Source organism: Danio aesculapii, chromosome 7, assembly GCF_903798145.1.
Source record: "Danio aesculapii chromosome 7, fDanAes4.1, whole genome shotgun sequence".
Taxonomy (NCBI): domain Eukaryota; kingdom Metazoa; phylum Chordata; class Actinopteri; order Cypriniformes; family Danionidae; genus Danio; species Danio aesculapii.
In genome coordinates this window covers 47,631,110-47,641,208 of record NC_079441.1, presented here as the reverse complement: position 1 = coordinate 47,641,208, position 10,099 = coordinate 47,631,110, and the positions used below count along the sequence as shown (strand labels likewise).

Below are 10,099 nucleotides of genomic sequence, written 5' to 3'. Positions count from 1 at the left end.
CAGTGAAAAAGCTGAAGTTAAACAGTTCACAAATCTGTTTTGAAAAGGTTTAGTGATCATAAGCAAAAAGCAGACTTTTGTTCCTGTCAATTGTAATATTTTAAAAACATCTGTCCGTTCATAACACTCCAGAAGAATGTCACAATGTGCAGATCTCAATCCTAAAAATACAGGTCCTTTAGTATCTATGGTTAAGTACATGGATCTTTAATATTCCAATGGACAAATGATAATGGAAAAAAGTTCTTTAGATTATTCAAATGTTCTTTAGACTCAATAAAATGGTTCTTTTAAGAACTTTTCTTCATGGAACCAAAATGGTTATCGCTTTGGTTTATCCTCAGTTAGCATCCAATCACATTTTGGGAATATTTCATTTTAACCCTCTGTTGCTCTTTGTGTTTAGTCATTTAAAAAAAAAAAAAAAAAGTAAATATAAATATATTTTTTAAGGATTACATACTTTGTCAGAGGCAAAATAAACATAGAAATGGTTTTGTTGTGATGTTTGTTGTCAATGAAAATGAATGGAAAAGTAATTAATTTTTAATTACTTATTAAAATGAATTTTAATAAGTAATCAAAAAGTAATTCATCAAGCAAAAATGTGCTACGGCCAAACTATTCTTCGTTTCATTATGAGACATCAACATCAAATTTAATCTAAAACTTTAGATTCATAGCTTTTATTGTCACTTTGATTGCCATGGCTTTGATTTTCAGCTTCAGAGTAAAATAATATATATTTACATAAACAGTGAAAATATGATTTAATTTTTTATATAAATAGTTTTTGTAATTTCCATTTTTTTGTAAACTTTTTAAATAATCTGCCACGTTTTTTTTATTTTATTTTGCCATCCAAATCACTCAGAATTCACAGCAGTTTTTCAGATCTATGCACAAAAAGTCTTTTATATGTGATAAATGGATTATAAGTAATGCATACTTTTGTACAACATATAAAAGGAAAAATAAATACTGAACTAAAATACAGTTTATTTATTTATTTGAAAAAACTTTTTTGACTGCCACGCAAACAGCACCAGAGAATCAAAAGACAATCATATATTTAATCAAAATAAAAAAAATCTAAGTCATACTCAGTATGCTAATATTTATAAATGTATTTAAAAATGAATTTAGCAGTCTGACCAAATATAATGATGAACAGAATTAGTCATATATTTAAAAAGTCATCTGATGCTGAACCTGAGCCAAACTTTTTTTTTCTTCTACTAAATCAAGCCGAAAAGGCCCCAGTAGGCACTTTGTGAGCAAGAGCTCCTTTGGTGACTCAGCTGTCCTCGTGAATAGCAGTTGTTGTGGACAGTTGCTCGCTGCTGTCCGGCACTGACAGGCTGAACGTGGCTGACTGTCGGCGCATGGTGCTACGCTGCTCCTTCCCCCTGGCCAGATCCCCCCGTCGCTCCCTCGCCAGCATGAGGTTGAGCGACTCAGCAATGCTGTTGAGGGTCCTGTCCATGTGTGTGATCTGTGGAGGAAACGAGTGTGTGGCCTCAGCACATCTCTGAAAACACTGTCTAAAATAACGTCTCCATAGCGCCTCAGTAAATAAAGTCATAAACAACAGACAATGTGTCCATGCAAGACGTAAAACTACCAGCAACCGATAAAAGGTCCCATCTGTATAAATAGTCAAGCAAAGGCTATAAATCTATTTATATATACTGCACATACACACACACATATATTTACATTTATACATTTATACACACACATATATATATATATATATATATATATATATATATATATATATATATATATATATATATATATATATATATATATATATATATATATATATATATGGTCGCTGATTGGCCAGTTTTCCTGCAGTATGAGGCTTTGATTTTTGTTTGTTTAAAATTTGTCATTTGTATATATATATATGAAAAAAGCAAACATATTAAAAATGGGATTAAAGTTTGATCAAAGATCAAAATGTTTGCAGTTTATTGAAAAGATTACATCATGCTAATAAAAAAGTCACCTGGGTGTAAACTACAGTGCAATCTGGACTGAAATACTCCAAAAAATCTTTAGAACACTATTTTGAAATATGTGACCCTGGACAACAAAACCAATATGTTGCACAGGAATTTATCAAAGACAAAATTCATTCAAGCAACTTCCATGAAGACATTTGGTAAATTTCCTTCCGTAAATAAACTCTTGATTATGGTGCATTGCTAAGAACTTAATTTATTCAACTTTAAATTGGTTTTCTTAGTATTTAGATTTTTGTGACGTCTCAAATTCCAGATTTTCAATAAATTCTTGACCAAATGTTGTCATATTCTGACAAACCATACATCAACGACAAACGACTTGACTCTTTTTTACACAAAATAACTGGGTATTTTTTCCCCTCAATTTTGGCTCAGATCTGGACAAACCCAGTTTTTGTGTAAAAACATGTTGAGTATGTCTGTTTACCACAAAATGTTTAGTGTAATCTTTGTGTTATTTAAAGTACTGAATAAAATTAATATGCAATACATGACTATGTGCCTAAAAAGCAAATTGTCACCTTGGAATTATAAAGTTCTATCTGTGTTCTGAATGATTTTGAGATATTGAGCTTCAAAGTGTTTGCATTCCATAGCAAACAGTATGTGTGTAACATTTTCTTTTTTAAATAAAAGGTCTTAAAATGTAATAATTGTATTATTTTAACAACTTATAAAAAACATCCCATAATGTAAATAAGTTGTCATTTAATAAGAATGTCAATAACTCAATTTTGACAAAATTGTCAGATAGAACCATATAATTCTAAGGTGATGAAATACAAGTTTAAGTCCATTAGAAATTGTTGCTAAATTCTTAAATGGATTCATGTTTGAAAGGAGGAAAACTGTCCAAGAAATACTTGTAATTCCTCATCATATAGTTGGGGAGCCGAATGTCGTGAGGTTCTCTCCCCTGGGTTCAAGTTAAGTGAAGTGTGGAGCCAGGACTGTCTACACTCCATTAGAAATAACCAGACGAGCGTCTCCACGCCGGACCACAGTTTACACAATGATAGTGCCACTGCAGTCACATACAAACACATGCACAAACACTGCCCACCAAACAGCATGCGTAAATATATACAGTCAGTCTCCTTATAGACATAAATGCAAACATCCAGACGGTTAACCACTGAGAGAGAAAGAGAGACAGAAAGAAAGCGTGAAAGAAAGACATGCTCACACACACAATGATTGTTTATTAAAACCTTTAAACCTATAATATTAAATAAATCTGCAGGCTAAGTCTGTGATAAACAATATAAAATGTAGTCAGTCATGTTCCCCTAGTAAACCAAACACACACATTAACTGTGTTCATTATAAATGCATTCATTTTATTCTTGTTTTTACAACTGCCACCAGTTTGGGACAGTATGATTTTTATTTATTTATTATTAAAAAAATCACAACCGTTTGATAATAATACTTTTAATTTAATTAAATTTTTTTTGAGCAGCATATATCAGCATATTAGAATGATATGTGATCATTTATATGGGATCATGTGACTAAAGACTGTAGTAATGGCAGCTTTTATTTAAAGCAATATTTTTTCATTGATTAATCATTAATGAAAATTTTTTGATTTGTTCATTCATTCATTAATTTTCCTTCGGCTTAGTCCCTTTATTCATCAACGATCGCCACAGTGGAATGAACCGCCAACTTATCCAACATATGGTTTACACAGCGCATGCCCTTCCAGCTGCAACCTATCACTGGGAAACATCGATACACACTCACATTCACACTCACACACTTTAGCTTATTCAATTCACCTATAGCGCATGTCTTTGGACTGTGGGGGAAACCGGAGCACCCTGAGGAAACCCACGCCAACACGGGGAGAACATAAACCCAGAACATTTCTGTGTGGAGTTTGCCACCGTGTTGCCCCTATATTTTGATTTGTATGCTGTATGCTCAATGTGGGGCAATGTTTATGAAAAGTAAGGGGGGGGGGGACTAAGTCGCTCCAGACTACTGATGTTTAGTGACGTTTCTTGTCAACAATGTCTGTGACTGTCACATTTTTTACCTTATTTTTTTCTTACCCCTCCAAGTGCAACTAACACTGTATAGCTGTACACTTGTACTGCGTGCGGCATCCGGAAAGGCAGGCTGCAAAATGCCTGCGCAGCGTTTCGCTCAGTGCTTAAATATTATCAAACACATATCGAACTGTCATTATCGCTTTATCGAAAAAATATATCGTGATAATTTTCGATATCGAATTATCATCCAGCCCTAATTGTAAACAGTAATTTATACGAAAAAAAAAAAGATTTTAAAATTTACTAAATTAAAAATATATATGTCTCTCAACATAAAATGTCCTTAAACAGGGTAGATGTTCCAGTCGAATTAAAGGCAGACGACTGCACTAGTGACGCAGCAATGAGCTTTTTTCAGATGGGTGTTTGCATAAATGTTAAGGCTATTTGTTCCTGTTTATGTCAGACACTGTCTGCTTCCTGTTTACCACAGAATTATGGGAAAAAGAAAGACACTGTAAGGGGCAGGGTATCCTGTCCACAGCCTCTACAGCTAATGACAAATTTTCAAGCAAACAAAAAATCAAAGCCTCGTCCAGCAGGAAACCTGGCCACTTAACATGTCATTAATTAGTACGGACAAACAAATATGCCTAACATGAAAAATGCAACAAGATCAAAAACAATCCTGATTTCCTCGACTCTTTCCCTTTTATAAAGCAGAACAAAAGAAAGATGTTGAAAATATCAGATATTTAAAAAGCAAACATTAAAATTCCCTCTAAAATGCTTTCCTAAACAGTCTCAGTAAAGAATCGAAAACATGTCAACCTGCCTTTTTCTCTAAAATCAGTCAATTTACTACTTAAATGCTTCTGAGAGAAAGAGAGTGAGAAAGAGAGAGCGAGTATGTGGCAGAAAGAGAGGGAGCGATCATGTGAACAAGTGTGTTCGCTGTTTCGAGTTCGTGTCAGGGATGAGAGCTGTTTGTAAAAGGATTTATGGCTGGAGTGGCAAATGAACAGGAGCAGAGTGAGTGTTTGTAGAGCTCCTGAATCCCTGTCAGTCTGGGAGGCCAAGAGACCTCTCACTTTTACACACACACACACACACACACACACACACACACACACACACACACGGAGAGAGAGCTGTTCTTTTCAGAGTCTTAACACCCTTATCAGCACAGATCAGCCAAGGAGAATGTTTGAGAAGTCTTCAAAAGTGATGTTTGACTGAAGGCAGAGAAAGAGAGAGGCTCCTTCTGCCTCCAGGTTAAGGCTTAATGAATGAAGCTTACAGATCTTTATCTGTAATTCATGGCTAATCCAACTGAGTTGTGCACATTTGCTACTAGATTAAAGGCCTGGAACTTGCTTTTGTTCTACCAATTATTAACTTGTTGGTAAGGTTTGGTTTCGGTAAAACTAAAGAGTAATATTGTCACATAAGATATTTCAGATACAGGAATCCCAATAGTAGATGTAGTACTGAACGTTTCCCTCAGTCAAGAGGTTGTTTTTGTTCTTTGTGCTTTTTTGACCCCGTTTACACCACCACCTGGTGTTTTAGTCTGTCTCTTTTGTCCATGTTTGAGCACTTTCCTGATTTACGCTTGCTGCTTGTTAAAACTACTTATTGATAATGAGCTGAAACAACACAATTGTTTAATTTTATTTAAGAAAACTTTTTTTATGTTCAATCCACTTTGTAGTCTAAAAAAAAAAAAGCAACAGCAATCGTTTTATAAAGGTTGTAGCAGGAGACCTGAGGCTTGATGCTTCATGTAGCATATACCGTAGTTAAAAGATTAAGAAAAAGTGGCAATCAGGGGAAAAAAATTACCCAGAATTTAATCTGTAAAAAGTAATGTTAACTTTATTCCTAAATGTTGTCCCAACACAAATTAATTGTTTACAGTGTGGACAAGTGTTTGAATGTGCTTTTTTTAGAATTTCAATCCAATAATAAAATCATGAAATGAGACTGTGACGCGGTGACGCAGGTAGTGCTGTTGCCTCAAAGCAAGAAGGTCGCTGGTTCAAGCCTCGGCTGGGTCAGTTGGTGTTTCTGTGTGGAGTTTGCATGTTCTCGACGTGTTCGCGTGGGTTTCCTCCGGGTGCTCCTATTTCCCCCACAGTCCAAAGACATGCGGTACAGGAGAATTGGGTAGGCTAAATTGTCCGTAGTGAATAAGTGTGTATGGATGTATCCCAGAGATGGGTTGCAGCTGGAAGGGCATCCGTTGCGTAAAACGTGCTGGATAAGTTGGCGGTTCATTCTGCTGGGGTGACCCCAGACTAATAAAGGGACTAAGCCGAAGGAAAAGGAATGAATGAATGAATGAAATGAGACAATAGAAAGCAATACAGAGAGACGTGTTGTTCATATAACTCTTAAAAACTCTAACCTGAATACTTGGTGTTTGTGTGTGTTACGGAATCAATACAGGGTCTTACATACTTGCAGCGTAAAATAAAGATTGGCAAATAAAAACTAATTTGAGCAAAGAAATGCAAAAATAACGAAAATAAAACTAAGTTTTGTGAAATAAAAAGGAATTTTGCAAACAAAAATAAAGAACTGCAAATAAAAATTAAGCAGTGAAGAAAACACTGAAAATATCTGCAATAAAAAACATAAATATATATAGCTGCAAAATATTTTTTCCAGCATTTCCTTTACAAAACCCCTCAAGTCAACTGCAACGCTCATTTTGCGAACACATGCGAACATGGGAAGAACACGCAAACTCCACACAGAAATGCCAACTGACCCAGCCGAGGCTTGAATCAGCGACCTTCTTGCTGTGAGGCAATTGTGCTACACACTTTCCTTTTGCGATGTTTTTATTTTTATTTTAAATTTGCACTAGTTTTTACATTTCTATGCTCAATAATTTCGTTTTTGTTTGCAAATCTTTATTTTATACGCTGCAAGTAAATAAGGCCCTGTATTGACTCCATATGTTGTAATCAGGTCTGACATTATGCCTTAATGGTTTCCCGCTCTTCAAAATGTATATTTTTAAACAACAAAGTTTAAATTCCGTCCAATGTTTAAGTATTAGTTTAGCAGGCAGACAGATGCTAGTTTTTGTGGCTGTTTCAATGCATTTGTTGACAATGAACTTCAAAGCATTCCAGTCAAGTGCATTTACGACAACCTCAAGATAAACAGTCAAGAGTGGACAAACTTGAAACATTTGAGAACCCATTTACACCTGTATTTAGCGTCATCCACTTGTTTATCAGATAAAAAAAAGCATCTTAATTCCAGATGTAAACAGGACCTTTGTTATCTTTTTAACCTCCTGTTTGCAATTTTCCAACTATTCAGATTATTGTGGCTTACACAGACGCAGGCATTTTTGGATTTTGTAAGCTTATTGTCCTTCTTAGTAAGTTTAGCTAAATCTCACTCATTATTAGCACAAATATTCAAGCGCTTACCTTCTCATCCATTCTGTTGAGTCTGGAGCCAATAGTGTTTGTGCCTTTGTCTTTCAAGCGCTCTGCAGAAAACAAGAAGGGTGCCAAGAAAAACATTATAAACCCCTCCACAATGTGTACTAAGGTTTAAAAACAACACTAAACCGCAACATAAGGAACAATGAAGGGGTCAAAATGTAGCAAAACATGGTGTGAGAAGAGCTGAAAGTGTAATGAATTTTACCTGAACTTGTCTGGAAAAGGGACTGCTTCCCTAAAGAGTGATCCAGTCTGTCAGGGTCAAGTGTGCATTGTGTGATATGCACAGAAATGATGAGATGAAATGTGAGGAATAGTGACATGAATGGATGTTTTCTTAACTCTCTGCATTTAATAACCCAAAGATCATTTATATTGCTATTCAATATAAGGGTTATAAGGCTATAAGGGTTAGTTCACCCAAAAATTACATTTCTGTTACAAATTACTCCACCTCATGTCATTCCAATCCCCTGAAAATTTTTATTCATCTTTGAAACACAAATTAAGAAACTTTAGATGAAATCCGAGAGCTCTCTCATCCTCCATAGACAGCAACGGTTACACGTTCAAAGTCCAGAACCAAAAATAATGTGAAACAGTCCATGTGATCATGTAAAGCTAAAATAAACTTTTGTGAGCCAAAATAAATAAATTAATTAGAAACAAGTGTAAAAATATACTTTGTTCTGAAGATAACTAAAATAATACATGGTGCACAAAAGTGTTCTTGAATCTTTCTATGATTACAGTTGAAGATTCATAGAAAGTTCTAAGAAAGATTTTGGTTCCTTTTCTGGACTTTGAAAGTCTCACACCCACCGATGTCTTTGGAGCATGAGAGAGCTCTCAGATTTCATCTAAATTATTTAAATTTCTGTTTCAAAGTTGAACTAAGGTCTCAGTGGATTGGAACAACATGAGGCAAGTAATTATAACATAGTTTTTATTTTTGTATGAACTATCCCTTTACGCCTATAAAATATCATCCAAGTACTGCTGCATTAAGTATAAACTTTTCTAAGTGATATAAAGTTGATCTTTATCCCACCTTCTCTGCAGCTCCTTGATGCGCACCATAAGGTTGAGATGACCCTGTGAATACTGCTCAATGACATCCCGTACATCATATGGCTTACGCGCTTGCTGCAAAAACAGATATATGACATTAGCGTTCATCAATGACTGCTTTTTTGTCTATTTATGCAGTTTTTATTTAGATCTAAGCACTAATATATACAACCCAGGCTCTTTCTAAAAACCAACCTCTTTATACGTTTCTGGAGAGCACCAAATACCTCCCAGGAGGTATGTTTTTTGCAGTTTTTGTTTTTGCGAATCCACCAGAGACCACTGTGTACACTTTTTCAGATCTCAAGTTTCTCTCGCGAGTGCCATTCACGTTTGCTATTCTCACATAAATCCACCAGAGGCCGCTGTGTACTCTTTTTCAGATCTTAAATTTCTCTCGCGAGTGCCATTCACGCTTGCTGTTCTCACATAAATCCACCAGAGGCTGCTGTTGACTGTTTGACAGACTAAATGACTGACTGACCTTCTGACACACCCTCCTCCTTCCCTAAACCCAACCAATAGTGGTTTCAAAAGCACTGATTGACCAGCATCCACCCACTTCCCTAAACTCAATCCACTTTCTGAAACCGTTCTTCGTCGGACTGGAACCCCGTTGTCGTGGTCAACTACTCTCTGTCTCAAGTCCATCAACGTACATGGAGATTACAAAAATTCCCGATCTCCAGAAATCTATTTAGGGCTATGTTTTCAGAATGAGCCTATGTTGGATATACAATAATTATGCACTACAGATGAAAAGTTTAATGATGGTACATTATAAAAATGTCAAATAATAAATTATTGAAACAGCAAAATAAAATAAAAAATCTTGCATAGACTTTCTTGAATAGACATATTGTGTAAACTCTGCAAAAATATATGATATAAATATGACAAATGAAGGCTTAGATTTGAATTAAGTCAACATTCACAATGGCTAATAAACATAAACTGTCAATAGCCAAACAGACAACTTTATAATCATTGTAAGTTTGAGTCAAATTTGAGGCAATCAAAAATAGTCAATTCATATTTTGAAGATGGTTGAACTTGAATAAACATCTAAAACTTTTTTGTATCTTATTGTATTCATTTACAGTGCAAGACATTAGAAAAAAAAGAAAACAACGTATTTCATTCAGGCTAATTCCTAATTTATTAAATCTTAATACAGTCAAAAGGAAATATCTTTAAAATGTAAAAGAGCTGTTTTCTATTTTAATGTTTATTAAAATGCTATTTATTACTGTGATGATCCAAAGCTGAATTTTCAACAGCCTTTACTTCAGTTTTCCTGGTATATATTTGATTTTGGCATATGCCTTTATCCAGAGTGACTTAAACTGCCTTGAAGAGACATGTTTGATCAATTCTTGCTTTCCCTTGGAATCAAACCCACACATTTGGCCTTACCATCCTCTACTATTTGAGCTACAAGAACATTATATAGATTTCATATTGACTGATATTTTTAAAAGTATATATATATATATATATATATATATATATATATATATAT

The 10,099-nt window shown here is 34.7% G+C and overlaps 1 protein-coding gene across 1 annotated transcript in view; it reads right to left on the bottom strand.

Annotated features, from left to right (window-relative positions):
• Positions 1-893: 893 nt before the first annotated feature.
• The window catches only part of kcnq1.1 (potassium voltage-gated channel, KQT-like subfamily, member 1.1), a 103,559-nt gene continuing 94,353 nt past the window's right edge, over positions 894-10,099 (bottom strand). Inside the window, exons 14-17 of the mRNA XM_056462915.1 lie at positions 8,558-8,652; positions 7,712-7,758; positions 7,489-7,550; positions 894-1,495 (exon numbers count right to left, since the gene is read on the bottom strand). Of these exons, the coding sequence (XP_056318890.1) occupies positions 1,298-1,495; positions 7,489-7,550; positions 7,712-7,758; positions 8,558-8,652 (402 nt within the window). The 3' untranslated portion in view covers positions 894-1,297. The remainder of the gene's footprint in view (positions 1,496-7,488; positions 7,551-7,711; positions 7,759-8,557; positions 8,653-10,099) is intronic.